Below are 24,689 nucleotides of genomic sequence, written 5' to 3' on the forward strand. Positions count from 1 at the left end.
GGGACTTAAAATTAAATATTTAGGAGTATAGATTAAAAAGGATTCTGGTGTGGCAGCTAAGGATATGTGGGAAGAGACTAAACAAAAGAGAATACAAAAACTGAGAAGTTGGTAGCTCCGTTATATGGACAGCAAGATGCAAGCAGTTAAAATGTTTTTAGTCCCTTTAGTCTTATACACAGGTTAGGAATATTTTTATCGACCAGAGAAGCTGTGGATAGCAAATAATAAAGAATTGAAGGATTTTATCTGGGAGGGGAAGACAGCAACGGTCAAGTGGGATAGGCTGATTCTTCCAATAAAACAAGGCAGAGTGGGATTACCTGATTTGAAGGGGTACTTTAGAACAACACAGCTAAGGCTTCTATACACAGCACAAGCAGAAAACTATAATTCAAAGTGGAAAGGGATGATGATGAAACTGGGAGGAAGCTCAAGAAACAAGGAGAGACTGGGATTTTGAATGCAGACCTTTAAGGAGAAAAACAATAATTATGTGGAATATTATATTCATAAAGTACCAGAAAGTAAGTACTAAGAATTAAGTCAACATGGGAATGGAGAAAGGAGAATCTGCCAATAGGGATAACAGCAATTAGGGAAACAGGCAAGAGGGACCAGGAAATTATTGATGAAAACTGGCAAAAGAACCAAGGTATTGGAATCAAATAACTATAGAGGGAAAGGTAACATGAATGGGAAGACATCAAGAATTTATTTGGACTGCAGGTCAGAGACTGCCTTCCCCATCAAAAATGGAGACAGTATAGGCAAAAAGAAAGAAATGGGGGGAGTTCTAAACGAAAGACCAGCACTGGTATAGTTTTTAGCAGATTCTAGAACAGAAGTTGCCATTAAAAAAGGAATAATTAGTACAGCATATAAAATATTGCAGTTTAACTACTATAAGAATTAGGGGAGGGTAGAGAGCATTCAGGAGAGACTGGATAAGCAATTCACAAAGAAACAATGGGGGGCTATGTGTATGTTCACAAAGAGGCACTCTGCTTGACATGTATGGGCAATCTATTCCAGAGTCTGGGGAGTCTCTGGGTCAGGAACCTGTCCCTCCAGCATGTTTTGTTTATTGTGATGACAAGGTTTAGATCCCTGGAGCGTGTGGCTCTGAGGGATTGGGATTTCTTTAACTGTAGCATGTCCAACAGCTCTGGGTTTAACATGGCCTTGTATGTTAAGCAGAGATCGCCTCCGAGTAGACTATATGCGACAGAGTACAGCTGGAGTTTTTTAAGGCGGTCAGCGTAGGGCATCTGCTTTAGGCCAGCGATTCTTTTAGTGAGGTATTTCTGTGGCCTTTCCAGTTGTTGCAGATGTCTTGAGAGGTACATACCAAATGGGGCATTGTATTCTATAATGGGTCTAATGAGGGATAAGTACAGTGGGACAATGACCTCCTTTTTTCTGGATGAAAAGCCCTTAGTGATGAGGTGTGCCACACAGAAGGATTTCCTGACTGTTGTGGCGATGTGGTTATCGAAGGTGAGACCACTGTCCACATGTGTCCCTAAGTCTCTTATCACTCTTTCGGTGTTTAGTGTACTGCCACCTATATGGTAATTCACGGATACATGTTTTTTTCCCAAAGTGGATAACTGTACATTTCTTAGCATTGAGCTTGAGCCCATGGCTCTGGCACGAAGCATCTGTTTCTGCAAGGCCCTTTTGTACAATATCCACATCATTTGGGGATTCAATAAAGGCTCCCAGTGTGCAGTCATCTGCGAACTTTGTTAGCCAGAGTCCCTTAGTGTTGGCCTGTACTTCAGAGAAGTAGATGCCAAACAAGAGCGGTCCCAGGACTGAACCCTGAGTTACTCCACTTGTCACTTGTCTGGAGCTGGATTTGGAGTCGGCTACTTTTACAGTGTGGGTTCTATCAGTAAGCCAGTTAGCAACCCATTGGGTGATGTAGGGATTAATGCCCAGCTTAGTACATTTATCTATGATTCCAGAGTGGGGGATGGTGTCAAAGGTCTTGGCAAGGTCTAGATAGGCTGTGTGGACCACCTTACCCTTGTCCATGGCTCTGGAGACTGATTCAAAGAAGTCAATCAGGTTCAGGAGACAAGATCGGCCCTTCACGAACCCAAACTGGGTGGGGTCCAGTGTTTGAAGGTTGCCAATGTCTTTGTTTATAAGTTCCATGATAATACGCTCCATGGCCTTGCAGATAAAGCTGGTCAGACTGATGGGACGGTAGTTTCCGGGATCCAAGGTGGATCCCCCCTTGTGGAGTGGGATAACTGTAGCTCTGCGCCACTCAGTGGGCATGAAACCTGAGGTGAGGCTATGATTAAGCATGACACTTAGGTGAGGTGCCAGTTCATATTGTAGTTCATGTAGTACACAGCCCGTGATGTCATCTGGTCCCATGGATGCTGTATTCTTAGCTTTGGAGAGTGCGTTTACCTGTGTGGCCGTTATTACCAGACTTTGGCAATCTTCCGATATTGAGATGGGCCATTTAGGGGGTGAAGTTGGGACTGAATCGATCTGCCAGGATATTGGCAATATCCTTGGGATCAGTATATTTAATGCCATTGTCAGAGCAGACCTGAGCATTGCCATTTAGATTCTTGACATAGTTATAGAATGCCTTGTGGCTGTCTTTGGAATCTTTGGCAAATTTATTTTCGTAACTAGCTTTGGAGGATTTTATGAGGGATCTCAGGTTATTACCGAGGCTGGTAAGGGAGTTTTTGCATCCTGGGATTTTCCTCTTTTCTGCAACAGTTTCTTCCTTTTGTTGTAAAGTTTGTTTATGACAGGGGACCACCAGATTGGCTTCCTTTTTTTGGATGAGAGCATCTTGGTTCTACTTGGGATGGCAAGATTCATGCATGAGTGGATGTGCTCGTACGGTGCCTTAGTGTAGGATTCAGCAGTTGAACTTTCAGTTCCTGTCTACATGGATGTCATGAAATTTGTCACTTCTGACTTGAGTAGCATGAAGTTGGCTTTGGAGAAGTTTTTTATGTATGTCTCCCAAATATGGAAAAAATCTAGAAGATTTAGGATTTTCGCTTGGAAATGTTTACACAGATATTTTTATACCCCAAGTAGACTCCATAGAATTTTTTCCTCAGGTACACAGCAAATGTTGGGAGATGTGATGGGGAAGAAAGAGGCAATTAGGAACTTTTATTTTCTGGGAGTGTACTTGGTTAGCAGACTTTAAAGATTCCCTGCAGACTACACCGTCAGAGATACTGGATGGGCAGAATAGTGTTAACTACAGAAATTATTTTTCTGAGCTATGATACAGAATTGGAATCGCCTAAAACAGCAAGGCCTTGCTCAGTCTAATTATGGTGGCTGCTAAAAAAGCACCTACTAGAAAATGGAAATCAAAGTCTAAACCAACTAATGAAGGTAAATTTGCCTATGTCACAAGTGATAATTCAATAAAGGTTGTTGTTGTTGTGTCTTTCAGCTTTTCCCGGTTAGGGGTCGCCACAGGGAACTCTGGTCCGCTAATGATTGGCAGTAGATTTTTTTACGTGCCAAGTTGCTAGCCCTGACACACAACCTTCAACAAAGGTACGCCCATTCACGCATGTCTCCACACAGAAGACGCTCTAGCTGAGAATCGAACACTAAACCAACTGCTCTAGCAGTAGTGAATGTAGTAACAAAGATATAACAACTGGAATTGGGATCTTGAGAAAAGGTAGGAGCAAATTACATAGGAAAAAATGGGAAATGTGGGAACAATACCTACAGGGAAGGGATGAGGTTTAAAAGAAGGCAGGACTTGAATGAGCTATGTAATGTCTGACTAACAATAACTGGGAAGATTATAAGTGTGGTGCATAATTTTTGCAACTAGGATTGTGTCAGTATGGTTTGTGATGTAAAATGCTTGCAACTAGGATTGTGTCAATACAGTCTGTTTTCATTTATATAAATGTATGATTGCCTGTGTCATAAGTGATAATTTAAAAAAGACGTCTCTTGTTAGAAAGATAGACTGTACAAGTGGCAGAAAAGAACTGTGAAACGCATAGGCTAGACACGCTTTCCAAGTTAGCAAGGTAAATTATAATGTATAAAACCATAATCAACAAAAATAAATTAAAAAAAAAAACTTAAGGAGTACAAGTTCTAAACAATAATCCTCTTGTCCCTTGGCACAAGCCAGGGAGAGACACACATGGCAATCCCCCCAAAAATCACCAGAACGGTTCACGTAAACAGTACTGATTTAATTAAATTAATTAATTAATTACATAAAAATTTAACTGTGAAGCTTTTCTCCTCGGGCCTCCACTGAAAATGGACATGCATCCAGTCGGACTTTCCCGGTCACCAAATGTAAAATAAATAACATTTCCAATTATATTCACTATTCAAATCTTCAGGTCTTAAGGTCCCAAACTTTAAAATGTTATTAAATAACACCTTTATTTTGTCTTTTTAACTTTATGCATGCTTGCAAGTGACAGCCACACCACTCCAAGAAGTTATAATACTAGAAATGTTTTGCAATTTTGGCAAAAGGAATCATGTCAGAAAAATCAATCCAAAGAATGAGCTACTGCAGAGACCTTGACATCAGGCATGTGCTTTAATCTTTGATACAGTTAAGTAATCACAAATTACATTTTTGAAGGGGGGAAAAAAAACTGCTAAACACTGGCAATGGATGGCAAATTTGGGCTACACAATCTAACTGGGGAAAAATATTTTTTTTATTACATGAAGCTTCGCTATTGCCTGCTTCAGTATTTCAATCAAAATGAAATAAAAGTTAAAAAAGCAATTAAAATTACCTGGCTTAGGTCAAATTTATCTCAAATTATTTTTGCTTTGATGACAATCAGTAACATTCATACCTGATCCTCTCCATACTTCAGCCAGATGGCAGTCAGTTTCTCCAGGTTCTTTGCACAAGTCTACCACATCTTTACATGTGGTTTCTGGAGTAACTGGCACCTCTGTAAAATGCTGTTCATTATTACTGAGGTACACAGTAAGAAACATCTAGAAATAAAACAAAAGAGAACAGAAGCCATAAATTGTGAAAGCAAGGCTTATATTCTAAACATCTGATTACATTATATGCCTTTATTTTCCCCTACAACAAGTACACAATTAAATGTCAATAAAATTGAAGTCATGGATGCTCATCCCAACACTGAACCTGTCAATATACCTCAAGATACACCACAGGACTGACTGGAAAATAAAAATTTCCCAAACAGACTGTTCCTCCATCCTTATTCCATAATGTATGTACTGGTCTTACCTGCTTCTACAGTTCTTGATTAAGCAAAGGAAATGAAAGTGAAAAACAGAGATGGAGAACAAAATACATTTTGCAATGGGACCTATTCACACATGTAGCATTATGGTGAACATCCATAATTTTATTATATGGTATCACTACACCTCCAGTTACAGAAACTACTAGAGTCCACAGATGAATCCTCTTGAGTGGCTGCCCAGAGGTGTATACTGTTGCTTAGGGTGGCAACAAATAATGCCTTTGACCTAGAGACCACATTCAGTTTGTAATAATTTCCAAAGTGTTCAGGGACTGCCAGGTAGCAGGAGCACAAATATAATCCATGTACTGGGTACTGTCATTGACTCCTCAGGTGATGTTAACTTACTGCAAGAGGGTCTCACAGCTATAAATAACTGATGCCAAAGCCATGGCCTTAAGTTAAATGCAAAAAAATGTATTATCCTACCATTCGGCAAAAACACTGCCCCTACTGCTTACCACATCAACGACACCCCCCCTAAGCACACGACCTGTGGTGAGAGACCTGGGTACTAAGGCTGACAATAATTTCACATTCGGCCATCATGTGGTGGCAGTGGTCAGAAAAGCCTTTTACTTGGTTCATCTCATAAGTAAAGGGATTGTATCCAGAAAAGAAGGTTATTACCTCTCTGTACCCCTCCCTTATTAGACCTATAATGGAGTATAATTCCAGGTTTGGTATGTACCTCTCCAAATACCTGCAACAACTAGAAAGGCCACAGAAATACCCTACAAAGAGAATCTATAGGTTCCCAACACCCATCATATGCAGACAGGCTTAAATCACTGCCACTCTGCTCTGTATCATACAGATTGCTCAGAGGTGATCTGTGTCTCGCCTATAAGGCAATATCGGACCCTGCACTACTAGAGATGCTTCATATCCACAAGTCTAACTCCTCGCACATTACTCACTCGATAGGCCTAAATCTAGTATGTGACATCAACAAAACCTACTGGAGAGACAGGTTTGTCTCCCAGAGGCTGCCCTGTCTCTAGAATAGATTTCCCATACATGTCACACAGAGTTCCTCACTGACCCTCTTCAAATGAAACCGTGATGAGTGGATGGGAAACCATAAATTTGTACCAGGGGTTCCACATTTGTCCCTCATTGACAGGGGCGACAGGTGCTGACTGAGGTTTTTTTGGGGGGATAAACTCTTGGCTAGGCTTGTAATGGCCCCAGCGCCATTAGCCTATTAACCGCCTATGATCCTATGTATTATGGAAGAAAGCTACAGAAGTACAAACTGTTCTAGCAGACTGTGCTTTCAGAGAAGCTTATAAAATATTTTGCCTTTCTTGTCAAAACCACAGGCCAATGCAATTAGAAAGGCAGTTTACTCTCAAAAATTTGTCAAAGGAAACAGAACAGTTAATTTCTGAGAGGTTTAGTTCCGTCGGTAAAATACCTCAGCTGAATGGGAAAATCCATGCAGTGAATCAGATAGTGTCCTTTGTTACCATTAAGCAGTAAATGCGCTGTTAGGCTTAAGTTAGCTTTTGTGGTCATTTTAAGCATGAAGGAAAAATTGTTTCACAAAAGAAACTCCTCTTTCAGGAATGACTAGGTGAGGGGAATAAAAGCCTGGAACTTTCACTTTCTGAAATAAAGTACAGTTTTGTACCTACCATAAATGTAGATGTTAGAGTGTATACCCTGCTGCAGTCATCACACTTGGGTTATCCTGTCGTCAGGCGGTCCCGCAGTCAGCCTGAATTCCAAAGTCTTGGTCCGGCGTCGGTTGCTGTCGCTTCTTCCCTGACATCAGTGCGCCAGGGGTATATAAGAGGCATCCTACGCCATTTTCTTCAGTTTTTCTTGCCCCAGATGTCAGGTGCCCCCCCAAAAGATGGTCAGTAGATAGTACCAATAATAAAAGCTTAGCACAAACAAAAACATCTCTCCAGCAATAAGCAAATACACCACAAAGGTTGTATCAAATTTTAAGGTATGGAAAGGTTTTAGTTAGGTTAGAGGGGATGGAGGGAGGGTAACCTGGACTGCAGCAGGGTATACACTCTAACATCTACAATTATGGTAGGTACAAAACTGTACTATGTTCATCGTGTTACCCTGCTGCAGTCATCACACTTGGGTAGAATCTCAAAGCTAAGGATGGGAGGTGGAGTCAAACAGGGTTAGAGGGGGCTAGAAGGCCCTGCAAAACTGCAGTAGCGAAGCCAGCTCTAGGCTTAGAGTAAAGTGGTAGGTGATAGTGTTTGGTGAAGGTGCGTACTGAACTCCAAGTTGCAGCTTCCAGAATATCCTTGGTTGGCACCCCCCTGAGGAAGGCTGTAAATGTAGCTGCTGCCCTGGTGGAGTGGGGCCTTATGCTAGCAGGAACTGGTTTTCCATGATGGGTGTAGCAAACATGTATGCAATGTCCTATCCATTTGGAAATGGTCTGTTTTGAGATAGCCTTTCCTTGTGATGCTGTAGCATAGGATACAAAAAGTTGGTCAGATTTTCTGAAAGCCTTAGTTTTATCCAAGTAGTAAGGTAGTTGCCTGTGAATGTCCAAGGAATGCAGGAGTCTTTCTTTGTTCTGTGAATTTGGAAAGAAGGTGGGCAAGTGGATGGTTTGATTTAGAGCCACACTGGATACCACCTTTGGCATAAAAGGAGGGGTTAGTTCATAGAGAGACTCTGTCTTGATGAAAAATAAGGAAAGCCTCTACTGCCATGAGTGCCTGTAGCTCTGAGACTCTTCTGGCTGAAGTAATTGCTAGCAGCAGGACAGTCTTCCATGATATAAACTTTAAGTCAGCTGAGAAAGCTGGCTCAAAAGGTGGCAGCGTAAGTTTTTCCAGAACAAAATTTAGGTCCCAAGTTGGTGTTGGCGCTCTCTCCTGGGAGGCCTAATGTTTTTTGCCCCTCTGAGATACTGCCTTAGAAGTGGATGTGAAAATAAGGGAGGATCCGTGTTGTAGTCAGCTGAAATAGCGGAGGCGTGGATTTTAATAGATGAAAAAGAAAGTCCTTTGTGTAACATCTCAGTTAAATATTGTAAAATCTGAGGCATGTCCGGCTGGAGGGTATTTTGGCCTTTAGCTTGGTTCCATGCACAAAATCTTTTCCATTTGTCTGAGTAGGCTTTCCTGGTGCTGGGCCTCCTGGCCTCCAGAATGACATCCATAACAGCTTCTGAAAGAGGGGTTGGCTGGTTGCTTAGGTGATGTGCCATGCAGCCAAATTTAAGGTTTTGAGCTGGCTGTGTAGAATCTGACTGCCTTGCTGTGTAAGTAGATGAGGAATTTGTGGTAGAATCCATGGTGGGCCCTGGGCCATGTTCCTTAGTAGTGGGTAGCAGTGCTGGCGTGGCCAGTCCGGGGCAATGAGTATCATTCGAGGTCTCTCCATTCTGACTTTTAGCAGCACCTTTGTGAGAAGGGGCAATGGAGGAAAGGCATATGCTGTCAGCATTTTCCAACTGAATGAGAGTGCATCCACTTTCCAAGCTTGATGGTGGAATGTCCTTGTGCAAAATTTTGAAAGCTGATGGTTTTGGGGGTTGGCAAACAGGTCTATGTCTGGGCGCCCCCATTTTTGAGTTATTGCAAATACCTGTGGATCCAGTTTCCACTCGTGGGGATCCATGATGTTTCTGCTTCGGTCGTCTGCCAATGTGTTCTTTTTTCCCGGCAGGAATTGAGCTTGTAATTGAACTTGGTAAGCCAGTGCTGTGTTCCACAAGGTCATTGCTTGCCTGCATAGAAGGTAGGAGTGTGTACCCCCTTGTTTGTTTATGTACCACATTACTGTGGTGTTGTCTGTCCTTATTATAAGCTGTCCTGGATGTAAGAGGTCCCTGAAGGCTGTCAGAGCATTCTGTACAGCTAGCATTTCTTTTTGATTGATGTGCAGATTCCTTTGATCTGCAGTCCATATGCCTTGAATGCACCGTCCTGCCATGTGTGCCCCCCAGGCATAGTCTGATGCATCTGTTGTCATAGTTTGCCTGGCTGGGGGTAAGGTGAAAGGCTGACCCTTGAGGTGACATGCCTGTGACCACCATAGAAACTCCTGTTGAAGGCAGGGAATGAGAGGTATTATTGTTTCCAAGCTGTGGCTGTGTTGAGTCCATACGCTTTTCAGGTACCATTGTAATTTCCTCATATGCAGTTTTGCAAATGGTATTAGTAGTATACAAGATGCCATGAAGCCCAAGGCCTGCAGAATTTTTCTTGCAGTGAGTTGGGTCTTTGTTGCCATTATTTTGAAGCATTGAGTTAGTTGTAGTTGCTTGTCTGGAGTCAGATAAGCCATCTGGGCCATTGTATTCAAGCTGGCACCCATGAATGTCATATTTTGTGAGGGCACTAGTTTTGATTTCTTTTCATTTACTGTGTACCCTAGGCAACTTAGGTGTTTTACAAAAGTCAGATGTTGTAAGAGAATGTCCTTGCTTTCTGCTTCGATGAGGCAGTCGTCCAGGTATGGGTATATTTGAATTCCTCTTTGTCTGCAGTATGCAATTACTGGTGCCAGGCATTTTGTGAAGACCCTGGGTGCAGCAGATAAGCCAAAGGGCAGTGCAGAGAATTGGTAATGGGTTGAACCTGTAATGAAACAGAGGTATCCTCTGCAGTTTTGTCTGATAGGGACATGCAGGTATGCCTCCTTGAGGTCCAACGTTACTAGCCAAGCTTTCTTGCCCAACATGGGAAGAAGCTGCTGCAGTGTTAGCATCTTGAATTTGGGTACTTGCAAGAAGGTGTTTAGAATTGAAAGGTCCAGAATGGGTCTCCAAGCATTGTCCTTTCTAGGGACTAGAAAGAGCCTAGAGTAAAATCCTTGGCCTTGTTCCTGTGTAGGTACCAGTTGAATGGCTCTCATGTCCATGAGAGTTGTAATTTGTTTTTGTGCCTCTGCCCACTGATTTTGTGGCAAGTTTGGCATTCCTTTTATCCTTGGCAAGGTGTGGAAATGGAATCTGTACCCTTGTGAGATAATGTCTAGGACCCATTTGTCGTTTGTGACGCTGCGCCAGTTGTCTATAAAAAATGCTAATTTTCCTCCTAAGGGGGCTGCCAAGAGATTTTTGCTTGGCAGATTGAGGTTGAAGTCACTGTGTTTGTCTTCTAGTAATTTGGGACCAGTCTTCTCCTCCCTTCTGTGTTGCAGTGCCCCATTGTCGAGGTTTGTAAGGGATTTGTGCTTGTCCTCTGCCCCTTGGGCGTCTGTATTTACCCCTCTGTTGTCTGTCAGAAGCTGGAAAGGACCAATTTTTTGCTGGCCAATTTCTGCTGAAGCATGGCGGTTGTACCTGTAAGAAATCTTTGACAGTCTGCATAGATTTTGCCTTATCCTCATTTTCTTTAAAACCTCTTCTGCTTTAACCCCAAATAAGACATCCTGCTGTAAGGGTGCATCTAGTAATTTTGCTTTAACATGATCAGGCAGAGTTTGTTCCTTTAACCAAGCATGCCTACGTATAACAGACCCAGTAACAGCTGCTCTACAGGAAGCTTCCAGGGAATCAAATCCACATTGTAAAGTACGTTTGCCCACCTGTTCAGCTGCATGTAACAGATCCTGCATTTCTTTGAATTCAGACTGTTGAGGGTGCGTGCTCATCTTTTGTTTTATTTGAGACATTAGGAATTGCTGGTATTTCAGCATGTGAAATTGACAATTTAGTGCTCTCACAGCTACAGTAGCTGAGGTGTAAACCTTCTTCCCCCACCTGTCTAGTGCTCTGGAGTCCCTTTCAGAGGGTACCGGATTTTTAGCCATAGAAGCCTTAGCCCCTTTGGGACCCTAGGAGATAGTCTCTGGGTCAGCAACAGGGCTTTTATAAAGGAATTTGTGGGAGTCAGGCACTCTATAATACCCATCTGGTTTGGCTGTAGCAGGAGGCAGAGAATCTGGATTTAGACTAGATTCTAAGTAAACATCATCCACAATGTCTAAAACTGGAGGGATAGCAAGTGGTCTGTGCTGGTGAGTAAAAGAAACTCTTGGAGCCTTTTCTTTGAGTCGGAGTAGTCCTGACCTTCCCAGTGGAAATGCTCCCTCATGGTATGTAAGGTTTCCCCAAAGGAATGGTCTTCAGGGGGAGAAGCTGAGGGAATGGAATCTTCAGCATCAGAATCTTCATAAGGGGGAAAGGAGTAATCCGGTTCCTCAGAGGAGCCTGAGGAAATATAGACACGTGATCAGAGGAGGCATAATCCTCCTCTTGTCTAGGCCTTTTGTCTGGGGGGGTTGGGAACCCCTGATTAAAGAAATCAAATCTTCAGCCATTTTAAGCATCTGTTTCTTAGGCATGGGGCCTTGAACTGAGACTGATGTGCAGTCTGCTTTGGTTTTAGAGGAGTCTTAAGTTTAGCATAAGATTTTATGGTGAGAGTAGTCAGTCCGAAGACACCTTCTGTAACCGAAGGTGTTTCCGCAGCACCGGCTTCTCCTTCTGCAATGTTGTCGGTAGGACCTAAAGAAAATGGCTGCGTCGGCCTAAAACTCTCTGCTCGAGAATCAGAAGCGGTCTGGGTTTCAATTCTGCAGTCATCAGGGGCTGCGTAGGCACCTCACTGAAAACCGGAGAACCGGCGACCAGGCCAGCCGAGGCCTCGGAGTCTGGCTTGGATCTAGGCTGCCTGTCTTTATCTTTGCATTTTTTATTCACGCCAGTAGTCAGTTGCTCCGACGGCATAGTGTAATTAAATTTCCTACCAAAGTAGTGTCGTGCGAAATCAAAGCGTCGCTTTATAGTTCGCTTATTGAACCTAGCACAAAACCGACAACCAGTGACGTCGTGATCTGGGTCTAGGCAAGGTATACAATAAGAATGAAAGTCCTTAGGAGGTATTTGCTTCCCACAAGAAATGCAATTGTTAACTTTTTCTGACATCAGACTGAGGCAAGAAAAGGTACCCCAACGGGGTATTTAGCTTTGAAGACTTCGGACTGAAATTCGATTCGAAAATCTCAGGTGTCGACCGGCACTTGCGAACTGCTTCTGCTTCGGGCACCGCGCGGCAAGAAAGACTGAAGAAAATGGCGTCGGATGCCTCTTATATACCCCTGGCGCACTGACGTCAGGGAAGAAGCAACAGCAACCGACGCCGGACCAAGACTTTGGAATTCAGGCCGACTGCCTGACGACAGGATAACCCAAGTGTGATGACTGTAGCAGGGTAACATGATGAACATCATCCAAAAGCAAAGTTTTGTAAGACAAAAGTTTAACTCTGCTAAGATTATTGGCTTCAAGGAAGGAAGAGTAACCTTTTCCAACATAAAATTAGATCCTGGACTGGATGCTTAAGAAAAAAGGAGCCTAGAAGAAAGTCCTTTATATATTGGACACTAGAACGACCGAATAGGACATGACTGATGCCTCAAATTCATGCTGGCTAAAAAGACTATAAAGTTAGCGAGTGATCTGAGGAACAGCCAATTGCCACTGCATGGAACCACTATTGGCAGAGACATAGACTGCGTCTACAATGATAGCAAGGACTCCTTGGTAAGTGATTTTTCTTTCTTTCTAGGTGCTGCGGAGAACAGCATGCCAGATCAGAGTGAGTATCTATTCCATAAACAGGGAAGAAGCACCAGAAGTAGCAAGAGTAGATGATGGAAGTCAGTCCGAAGTTAAATTGTCACTAAATGTTCACAAGCAGCACATTTATGCTCACAACACTTTGCCCAGTCTCTTAATTTATAAAACGTAGAAGTAAAGCACAATTCCCTGGTCAGTACTGTTCAAAACACTTGCACACACACACTGATGGAATCAAAACGGCAGGGTGGTTGTCACAAAGTGAGCATAAGCATTACACTTGTGCATAAAATCCTGCCCATTCCTCTACAAACGTTTCGGTCACATGAAATTCAAAGGTTAGACAAGCAGTGCATAATGCACTTGGGGGTAAATTTTGTGAAATATTAAACAGACTTGGGTAAAACCGCAGTCCCTGACAAAAAAAAAAAAAAAAAAAAAAATTAGATACTGTGAAAAAATATCAGGTTTCTTAAAAGAGAAACCCTGCTTTTAGTAAAAAAAATAGATTAAATCCTATTTTTAAAAAGACAAGAACTTCGTAGGAGAATTGAACCCCAACAGGGACTCATTTGCCAGAGACGAATCACTCAGCTGATTGCTGCTCCTGTGAAGCCCAAGAGAGGTTTCTTCTCAGCGAGGCAAGAAAGCAGTGAAGAAAGTTTCACTATGACTGCCGATTTCCCCCTTGGGGGTTTGCAGGACCTAGAGCTTTCTGAAAATTAACCAAAAATAGGCACCGGAGACCAGCAAATCCAACGCACAAGTACTTTAATCACAAAACACCATAAAATGAACACACAAGCACAAGAAGCATCTATTATTATTATTATTATTATTATTATTATTATTATTATTATTATTATAATATATAACTGGATACGTTTAGGGAACTAATTTTGGTTTACTGGATACGTTTTGGGCACTTTTACCACACATTTTCACTTTCTGAAAATTTGCTAGTTGTTTCCTAGGCAGGTAGCAATCCATTCAACCCAAGAGCTACTGCAGCAACGGGAATGATGAACATAAAAACAGTTTAACACATTCAGAAAATACAAGAGAGAGTAATAAGATCACACAGACAAACCAATAAGTTAAAAATACAAGAAAAACCTAGCCAAGCTAGAGTGAACACATGTATGCCGACAGGTAGTGGGGTTTGGCTTTACTGGCCTGAATGCATCCACAAAAACTTAAAAGAAAAAGTAAAATATGATGTCCATTCAGAAGCCATACAGCTGAAACACTTGATACCCTTAATGGGTCATTTCCACATATCCTATGGGACTCAAAGAAGGTTTAAAAGGTATCACACAGTAAAAACTCTAGGTTGACTAGTTTTTCTTGTAGCTTTTACATTTAGAAAATACAGAAATAATTAGCTTGGATGCCAGTACTTATCTGTCATCATGACCCTAAACATTTTTTTTTTTTTTGCAAAACAGTCCTCACACAGACTTTAGGTTCAGCATGAAACAGACTACCATGCCGGTTCAGCATGAAACAGACTACCCCTACAGAAATTTCTTACTCTTCAAACCCTGAATCTCTAATAAATCAGATCACCATTTTGCATGTGCCTTGCCTCAAACCGACAGTATAACGCGGCAAAGTATAAGCCAACACTAATGCATGTTTCTTGAATAAAATTCTTGCACTGCCATTTACTGTCCTAGCCCAAGACAAAGTTGCTACATACTTGTATTACAACAAAAAGTATTAGAATATAATCATGTACTTCTGAAATTCTGTAAGAACACAACCAAAGGGGGGCCCATAGTTTGATTTAGGAAAATTAACTAATGGGATCTGTCCACAGTTTTATCCAAAGTTTAACATCCGAGATAAATAAAATTGCCACCTTACAGGTGTGTGCTAAAGTAAAAAGTCTTTCGGCTTTTCCCAGTTAGGGGTCGCCACAGCGGAACTCCCATCTGCTAATGACTGGCAGTGGATTTTTACGGTGTCGAGTTGCCAGCCCAATGCCCAACCTTCAAAGAAGGTACGCCCAGTCACGCACACACGCACCTACCTGAATGTCTTTTAATGTCACTCAACCGTGGGGAGGACATGCATACTCCACACAGAAGGCGCTCCAGCCGAGAATCGAACGGGAGAACCTCTTGCTGTGAGGCGACAACACTAACCACTGCGGCAAAGAAGCTGGAATTTTCCTAGACATATCACTGAGCTGTTAATAGACTAATGCATTTTTTACACGAATATCACATGTAACACAGAAAAATGTACATGAATTTATGGCTATGTTGCGTTTGAACTAATTCTGCCAAGTTTTGCCGGCTTTGTATTACAGCATTACCCCACTGCAATTTTCACGCAAGAATGGGCATGCCCTACATGATTGGCAGGGCAAGCCCATGTAACGTTGCATGGAAAACACAGCTGAGTGACAAACTACGCAGATTACCAAGTGACATGCTGAATATTCATTGTCTGACTGTAAACACAGTGAAGAGCTGAGGGGGCTGTATGCCAGACTGGGGAAGAGGCAGCACTCGGACAAAATGAAAAATTGGCACCAATAATCAGTAGGCGCAGGAAAGAAATGCAGGTTTGTTCAACTATTAGCAAGTCAGAATCTTTGTAGGGTCAAAAAACACACAAAAAAAAAAAACACGAAGCCAAACACACTTCTGCAGAGGAAATACACGATTTTCAAGTAACTGCACCAGTGAACTCCATAAAGAAATGCCAAAACCCCTGCACCCCCCCCCACCTTTCTGTACTATAATTTTGTGCAGTAATTGGTTTAGCAGGGGGCAAGCCCCCCTGCACCACCCACCTTTCTTTGCACATATTTCTGGAGATAAAGCAGCAATAGGCAGTGGGACAATAAATACAATAAATGCAATAAAAAGACCTCCCAGAAAGGTTGCCACCCGCACCCTTACAGAACTGTAATTTCAAGTCTGTCCAATGCTGTAACAGTTTGTATATATGTAGAATATTTTGTGTTCGCACCCCTCACCCTTTAAAGAATTGTAATTTTAAATGTAACATTGTAATACTTTCTATAAATGCAGCATATTTCTGTGTTCGTTTAAATAACTGAACCTTTTGATCACTGGAAATTGGGCTGCTGGTGTATCACAATCCTGGTACCAGCAAATGAGAGAAAAGGGTTTATACTGAAGTAATTACAATGCTTTGCATATTCATTTTGCAGGCGATGGTCTTCCAATGTTTATTCAAAGCACTTCCAAAAGTAAAAGTTATGCGCAGAGTGGTGGGAGGGCTTTGGGTGGTCCTTGCTACTGTGCATCTGGTGGGGTAATGTTCGTTTTGCCAACAGCAATAGCAGTATGACACACAGAAACACAATGTTTGCAAAAACGTTCAGCAGTTTATGACAGCCATTCCATGTTTCAAGTTTACGACAGCCATTCAATTTCATTTTAGAAACAGTAGCTATGTTTCTTTAAGCAAAACAAAATTCAAATTTGTTTTAATGCTAAAGATGTGATGTTTAATGTTTAATTGATTTTACTTGGTAAAATGCAGCTTGTGCCAATATTGGGTTTATCTGTGTTCAGATTTGGGATCCGGTCACAAAACATCGAACACACATACACAAAAGCGCTTAACATCGACAAGTGCTTCCGTGTATGTGTGCCTGTTTCGCAGATTGGACTACAGTGCGGGTAAGGGAAAATTCCCTTTTCCCCACTGTAGTGCGATCTCGGAGGGAGAATAATAAAGTGGGGGGGGTGTAGGGGGCACAGCCCCCCTGCAGAAACACAGATTTTTTTTTTTGAACTACACATACACGGAAGCGCTTTTTGATGTTAAGCGCTTTTGTGTATGTGTGTTCGATATTTTGTGATACGGACATATGCTAGTCAAGCATGTGTCCTAGACCCATAATAAATAAATGAATAAATAAATTATATTATATATATATATATATATATATATATATATATATATATATATATATATATAAATAAATAAATATAAACACACACTCGCACTCACACACTCCCAGATTCATAGGGATGTACTAGGCAGTCAGCAGACCATTACAAGCCTAGCCAAAAAGCCCTATTCAAAAGTTCCCTCTAGCTTCACGGAGGGCAAAACAAGATAGACCAGGGAAGAATTTGAAATTCTCCCTCCAATTAGCTAATTATATCCAGTTCGATAGGATGACCTTAAAGGTGGCAATGGTGACAGCTATATCACACTTTTTTTCTGTTAATTTAAGACAGGCAGATTAACATCAACTTGGACTATGTTACAGGGAAGGGAAACGGGGAGAAGTTGGACAAAAGTAAGGAAGAGAGAAATACAGATGTTTGAGAAGTGATAAACATTCAGTTCAGCATAGCTAAACATCTGTAGCCTTTAGTTACAAACAGTATAACCAGGACCAGTACAGCTGATGACAATTACTGGGATATCCACATGTGTTCCTATATGCATTCGAGAGTACTGGGAAAAAACTTCAATAAAGTATGTTTCAAGACCTCTTCAGTCACTTTAACTATAGCCTCAAAACAGGCTCTGTACCACAAAAATGGAGACTGCAAAAGCCATGGAATGAAATGATCAAACACATAGACAAACTTAAAACACTGGACCCAACCCAGTTTGACTTTGTCAAGAGAAGTCATGCCTACTAAACCTGGTGTACTTCTTTGAGAAGGTCACCAAGGCAATCGATGAGGGAAAAATTGTGCATACCGCTTACCTGTACCTGGCTAAGGCATTTGATACAATGCCTCACTCAGGGATAGTTGACATAGGTTCATAGGTTTATACTAGGCTATCTGCCCTAAGGCATTTATAAGCCTAGCCCAAATTTTTGTGGCTTATGCCACCCCTTATATGAAAAAATACTGTGCCCATTAGTTTGTTGTGCCTCTGTCCAGCAGTGACACAGAGATGATTCCCGGGGTAAACCTACGATCTCCCATCCACAGGTCTAGATTTCTCTTGAACAGAGTCAGCGAGGTGCTCTGCCTCACATGGACCGGGATTTTATTCCACAGCATAGGGAGTCTCTGAGTGATAAATCTATCCCTCCAGCACGTCCTATTTATATCCGTGCTAAGGTTTAAGTCGCTTGCTCTAGTGGTTTTGGTGGATTTGGATTTTTTGAGGTGGAGCATGTCCATTAATTCCGGGTTGGACATGGCCTTGTATGGTCAGGCACATGTCACCTCTGAGCAGACAGTATGCGACTGAATAGAGCTGGAGTTTCTTCAATCTGGCAGCATATGACAGATTTTGGAGTCCCTTTACCCTTTTGGTGAGGAACTTTTGGGGTCTCTCCAATTGCTGCAGATGTCGGGTGAGATGCATCCCAAATGGGGCATTGTACTCGATCATTGGTCTGATAAGTGAAGAGTACAGGGGAACAATGACCTCACTAGATCTGGATGTGAATCCCTTCATGATCAGGTGGGCAATGTAGAAGGTCTTTCTAACCACTTTAGCAACGTGAGTGTCAAAAGAAAGGCCACTGTCAACCTGGGTCCCCAGGTCCCTGATAACCTCTTCTGTGCTTAGTGGATTGCCACCTATATGGTAGCTTGGGGTTACCTTGTTTTTCCCGAAGGGTATGACTATACATTTTTTGGCGTTTAACTTCAGGCCATGGCTCTGGCACCAGCTATCTGTTTCCGTGAGTCCCTTCTGAAGGATATCCGTGTCCGATGCACTTTCCACTATGGCGCCCAGTTTGCAGTCGTCTGCAAACTTTGTCAGCCAAAGTCCTCCCATGTTGGCCTGTACTTCTGAGAAGTAGATGCCAAACAATAGGGGGCCAAGGACCGAGCCCTGTGGGACACCACTTGTGACCGGCTTGGAGTCTGACACAGCGCCAGCAACTCTAACCCTGTGGGTTCTGTCCTTAAGCCAGTTTGCAACCCATCTTAACTCACTGAACTGGACATAAACCACTACACAACTCTCTGGATTGCTTACTGGCTCACAGACAGGACCCAAAAAGTCAGGATTGGTGAGGCCACCTCCACTATGAGACTGGTCACCAGCAGGGGTACCTCAAGGCTCTGTGCTGGGAATGCTCCTATTTGGCATCTACTTCTTGGAGGTAAAGGCTACTTTCAAGAGCCTTTGGCTGACCAAGTTCGCAGATGACTGCAAACTGAGGAGATGTCACAGATTCCCCATGACACAAATTTCTTAAAAGGAGGGTCCAACACAAACAAATGATTGGTGTTAAGAGTCACAGACTAAACCTCAATGCCAAGAAATACATTATAGTGCCTTAGGAAAACTGTCATCCAGGCTAATTACTCTACTGATAACACATCCTTAAGAGATGACCCAGTACTCAGAGATCCGAGAACATATGTAGACAGTAATCTGGCCTTAAACCAACATGTGGTCAAAGTATTAAGAAAATCATCCTACGTCACCCACTTTATAAGTAAGGGCATGACTTCCAGGTCCAAGGAAGTTTTAATGCCACTTTATTCAGCCTTTATCAGAGCCAGAGTATAATGCCCTTTTTAGCAGGCAACTGACCAGACATATGCAACAGCTAGAATGCCAACAAAGGTTCTTTACCACGAGAATCCATGGTATAACACACAATGACGTGTAAGGATCACCTTAAAGACCTCTCTCTACACTTGGACTCCTACATGTTACGGAGAGGCAATCTATGCCTGGTATACAAGACATCCTTGGATCCAGCTCTGGACCTTTTGAACATCTTCAAAAAGAACAGCATCAGAACCACTAGATCCAAGGGTTTAAATTTTGCTTGTGACATAAATAAGACATGTTGGTGAGATAAACAAGCATCTCAGAGGATCCCCATGCTCTGGAACAGGCTCCCCTCTCATGGGGAGCAGGGTTTATCCCCAACCCTATTTAAGGATAACCTTGACCAATGGATGGGCAATCAGAAATTCACCCCAAGTCTGCCCCCCATGTCTGACACACAGAGAAAGACAATAATGCCCAAATTAACATACCCCCCTCAACACACACACACACACACACACACTAGAAATTTCCTAACATACCCCCTTCTAATAAACATCCGCGTTAGGGACACAACTGGGTTGTGTTGTACAGCTAGGCTTATAAATGGCCTGGTGGCCCTTAACCTAGTATATACAAATCACAAACATACTTGTGCTAGCTAAATGCTGCAGCAACAATAGATGATAATGCTAAGAAAAATGACACCGAGAACATTTCACTACTTACACTTAAGATACTTATTTATCTGTGTTTACAGAAATGCACTGCGTACAAGTACATTAAGTTCAGGAAGACTTTGTACACAGATTAAAAACACCATGCAACTGTTTTTATTTCAGTTAGCATCTGACTATTGACATTTACTGAAATGTATTGAGTACAGGTGATAGAAGCGCTGAGTTTTGGATGTGAATTCATAAACCGATATTAGAAGTGCTATTTACAGACAGATGGGAAGGCATGTGCTATTTTGTAGCAGTATCTCAGTCTGTTAAGGTAATGGAAGAAGCACTCCCTGAAGTAGTTCATTACAGAGATGATGAATCTTAGGGAAGCAAATTGCACGTTCCAGAATGCTTTACACTAGGGTCGAGCTGGCTCCTAGTATCACCTAGGATTTCTGAACAATGAATCCTCCAGAGTTGTTGCTTATGATTGCTAAACTATGGCGATAACATACCTGAGATTTTCTGGGGGACTGTCCATTCCACTAAACAGTGTGGTAGTGGAGACTGTCAGAGAACAAAAACTGATAAATAATTCAGCTAAAGAGCATCATTTGAGAGACAGTAAAGATCACAGTGATAGGATGCAAGTGCAGACTTGCAGATAGGTTTCAAAGATTTATGATAAATTTGTTTCAGCTGAATCCCAAAGACAGGCCACTACACCGCCAAAGAATAACCTAGAAAATAGTATGGAAGACTCTAGATCTGTTAATAGGGTTAAGCTAGTACTTGACTCTGCGCACAGTCTCCTACAAGCGAACAACATTATTTAACCTTTGAGATGATTCTATTTCGTCCAAAGCGGTTTACCGGTACTTTACTGTCTGTTACAACAGATGCAACATTATTTGGTATACAGACAAAGTTAAGGCAAATAATACAATAGTTGCTACAGAACAGGACAGAGGTTTTTTTTTTTTTTTTTTTTTTTTTGGTAGCACTCAGTATAAGGTAAAGAGGAAGTCACTTTCTTGTATAGAAAAAAAAAATACCCTGCAGTTTCTTTTCAGTCAGGGAATGATAATTGTATATTATCTGCATACAAGACCAATGTGGCTTTCTCAAGGCATCTGATAATAAACGGACACAGACATTAAAGATTAGCGGGCCCAAAGCTGAGCCCTGACTGATTCCTCTACTCAACTTAAATTTTTAAGAGCATTCTTGTTCCCATATGACTAGATATTTTCCATCAGTGATAAAACAACTGAATTAGTTAAGCACATTTTGTAGTTCAAAGGCAGACAGCCATTTGTGAGACCAGTTTTCAGCAGATCTAAGAAGAGGTAGCAGACATCAACTGTCAAATGTTTTTGTGCCTGACAACTACTGCCGAGTTATATTAAATTATAAAGCCCCCTCTAAAGCTCCTCTGTGCGTCCCTAAGAATATCTTGGGATTCAATGTATTTAGTCAGCTGCTAAAGTCTGATGTGCTACATTATTTTTGCCACTGTACTTAATACAGCAATTGGTTGTCGTTCGTCTTTCGGCTTTTCCCGGCTAGGGGTCGCCACAGCGGAACTCCAGTCCGCTAATGATTGTCAGTTGTTTTTTATGGTGTCGAGTTGCCAGCCAGACGCCCAACCTTCAATGAAGGCACGCCCATTCAACGCATGTCTTTCGAACGCCACTCAACCGTGGGGAGGACATGCAGATTCCACACAGAAGGCACTCCCAAACCAAGCAGAGAATCGAACGGGAGAACCTCTTGCTGTGAGGCAACAACACTACCGCTGCACCACCGCGGAAGTACTTAATATGGCAATTGGTCTGTAGCAGAAATGACTTTTTCAAAGTGAGCCTCTCCTACCATGTCCAGGGTTGGCCTAGACTTTCTCAAGTTTCAGGCTCATTATCATTAGGATAACAAAGCTCATTAGCACATTTGGTTTTATTGTACTTACATGTTGACAGAGTTAACCCTACAAGGCCAAGCCCATTTTCAGACAGGACCTGATGAATTCAAACTATGGAAAAATAAATTATATACAATTTAAGACTACACAGAGTGTAAGCACCATACAAACACATATGCTGTATACAATTATATGAGACTAATGCATACAGTCCAATGGACAGTTACTACCATATGATACCCAGATAGGTTTACCAGCAAAGATGAAGACGTACTGCCATATGCAATTTATACTGATATACATGTACAAATCACAGGTGCAGAGACAGAAATCTGCCAAGCCTGCAAGTAACTTAGCAGTAGACACTACAAAGAGATTACAGAGTATACTAATGGAAAGGTGATCAGGATAACTTATGCAGATGTAAATGTACATGCAGAGGTCTCTGTACAGCTGAAAGAAGTGGAATGGGGAAGTACCACTGCAGTGCTTTGACAAAGGAACAGGATGAGTTTGAGGGTTACACTGATGCGCAAGTGGAGATGAACCGCAATGATAAGACAGGTTTGATCATTAGGTAGCCAAGATAAGTGAAATGATAGTGAGCAAAGTAGTATTACAGGCAAAGTAATAGTTAACATAGTGTAAAGATGCCATCAATCTCAGTAAGCAGTTTTGTGTAGATATGTATACACGAACAGTGAATTTCAGACACAATAATGCTGGTGCTTTCTGTAAGTTTGAGGAACCACAAATTTTCGCTAGTCAGAGGATTTACATTTAAGTACAAATAAAAAGATATTTACACCATCTTAAAGAAATGAGTATTCCAGAGTACTGTTCATGCAAGGAAATTCAGTGATCTCCAAGTTACTATATAGTAGAAGAGGTGTGAGAAAACTTGTCATCGCTCACACTGCAAGGAGGTTAAGGAGGCAAAGCCTCTTGTAAAAATGTTATTAAGAACTACTTTTGGAATTGGCAGTTACTTGCAAAAATATGCTTTCACACCCCATACTGGTATCTATGCAATATCCAGGACTAAATGAACACCTATGAGCATCTTTGTGCGATTCTTTCCATGGTAACATGGCAACATCCCACTGGTAATGCAATGCTGATTCACTTGGTAATGTAACTGAATTCATGTACTCTGTTATGGTCAGCTGTGCTGGTAGGAACTTTAACCAACACATTAGAAGATTACCAGCTGTAGAAGCAGCTGTATTCTGCTACTACTACTGTTCTGTAATAAGCTCTCCCCTTGAAAAGCATGACGGTATACCAGAAAGCTACACATCTGTAAACATGGAAAGAAAATAGTGTGCTGGAATGTATGTGTCTTTTTCATGTATGTCTGCATTTACAACCGGTTTAGCTTTTAATTCTGCATGAGGTGCACACAGAGAAGACGTGGTGTTTGAATTAATTTCTTCAAAATGCATAAGTTAAAAAAGCGATTTCACTTGGCTTATCTTGCATGGGTCATTGTCATTACAGTCAAAACTACCTGCCTGCATGTGTTTCTTCCTGCAGTGACAGGTGTCATCTCCCAGCACAGACCGTGAATGGCAACTTTGGCTGATGGCTAGTGCCATCTTGCCTCTTATTCTATACTGGCAATCACAAGTTAATTAAGCATGATGTTGCACATCTCCTGGAAAGCAGTCTCATCAAAGTTGACGTCCTTAGATTCACTACTGCAGGACTCCTCGCCTTGGAAGCCCAAACATCCGGCCAGTCTACAAAAGACTACTGGTTGATTTAAAAAGGTATGCTGAATGTCACCCAAACGCTCCTTGTGTAGCGTAGGGCATAAAAAGTGAGATTCAGGTCTACCATAATCTGAACTTCTCTGCCATCAGTCTGAATGTATCTTTACCAGTCTGTTTGTTTACCTGCATCCATTTTCTGCCAGATGTACACATCTTCGTTCTGCTGTGACTACCTACACCCATTTGTGGACTTCTATTGCAGTTGCAGACAAGTGCCCCCACTATGGATTTTGTTTTTCTTTACTTATTTTGTGCACCTTGGGGTTAATGTCATCCAGGAAGGATAAATGCCAGTGTGGAAGACAGATTTCCCCATAAAGACAGTCAGGATAAGTGTCTTTTTTGTCTAGGAGCTTCTCATGACCATACATATTGTTCCATTGTCAAGCGTTCATTCCGAAAACCCTTCACAGTAGACTATTTCCTTGGACCTTGAGAACCAGTGTCTTAAGCTTCTTGATAAAGATACAATGGAAAGAATCTCCCGCCCTGAGGGTCAGCCATTAGGGAAGAAGGTGAAAAAGGTACGACCAGAATCTTCAGCTGCCCAACCTCTGCCAGGTGTTTCTACTCAGGTGGTTACAAACCAGGAGGCTCGCTCAGCTGTGTTGTCGGTTTCTATGCCACAAAAGGTGTCAGAGGCCTGTAAAAGTCCAGCTGGCAGCACGTCCGAACAGGCTTTGCAGACGTCAATCTCAGATGTTCACGGGGGACTACGGCTGATATTTTCCAAGGGAACTAGGGGAGTTTTTGGTTGGGGAAGAAGTTCCTATTATGGTTCTTGACTCATGTCCTAGGTCTGAGCCTTCTTAGCTTTCTGGAGGGGAAGTTACCTTAAAGAAGAAACAAAAAAATTAAACATGTTTCTTCTTTTCCTAGGGATCCACAAAGCGAGTGGCAGGCCTTCACTAAGGTGCTACTTGATGCTTCAATGTCCTTAAAGTCTCATCAAGGATGTTTTGGTTTCTGCTCCTCCATGGCCCTGTACTCCCCTTAAAAGGCCCAGAGAACAGGATTCTTCTGAGGACAACTCAGATT

The 24,689-nt window shown here is 42.0% G+C and overlaps 1 protein-coding gene across 1 annotated transcript in view; it reads right to left on the minus strand.

The window, feature by feature from the left end:
- Window positions 1-24,689, minus strand: part of TP53BP2 (tumor protein p53 binding protein 2) — a gene marked incomplete in the record, with an annotated part of 1,836,298 nt that overhangs the window by 1,752,024 nt on the left and 59,585 nt on the right. The window contains 1 exon segment of the mRNA XM_044060198.1: window positions 4,857-5,004. Coding sequence (XP_043916133.1) covers window positions 4,857-5,004 — 148 coding nt within the window.

The sequence above is a fragment of the Protopterus annectens genome, chromosome 1.part2, assembly GCF_019279795.1.
Source record: "Protopterus annectens isolate FY-2018-M chromosome 1.part2, PAN1.0, whole genome shotgun sequence".
In the NCBI taxonomy this organism is placed as follows: Eukaryota; Metazoa; Chordata; order Ceratodontiformes; family Protopteridae; genus Protopterus; species Protopterus annectens.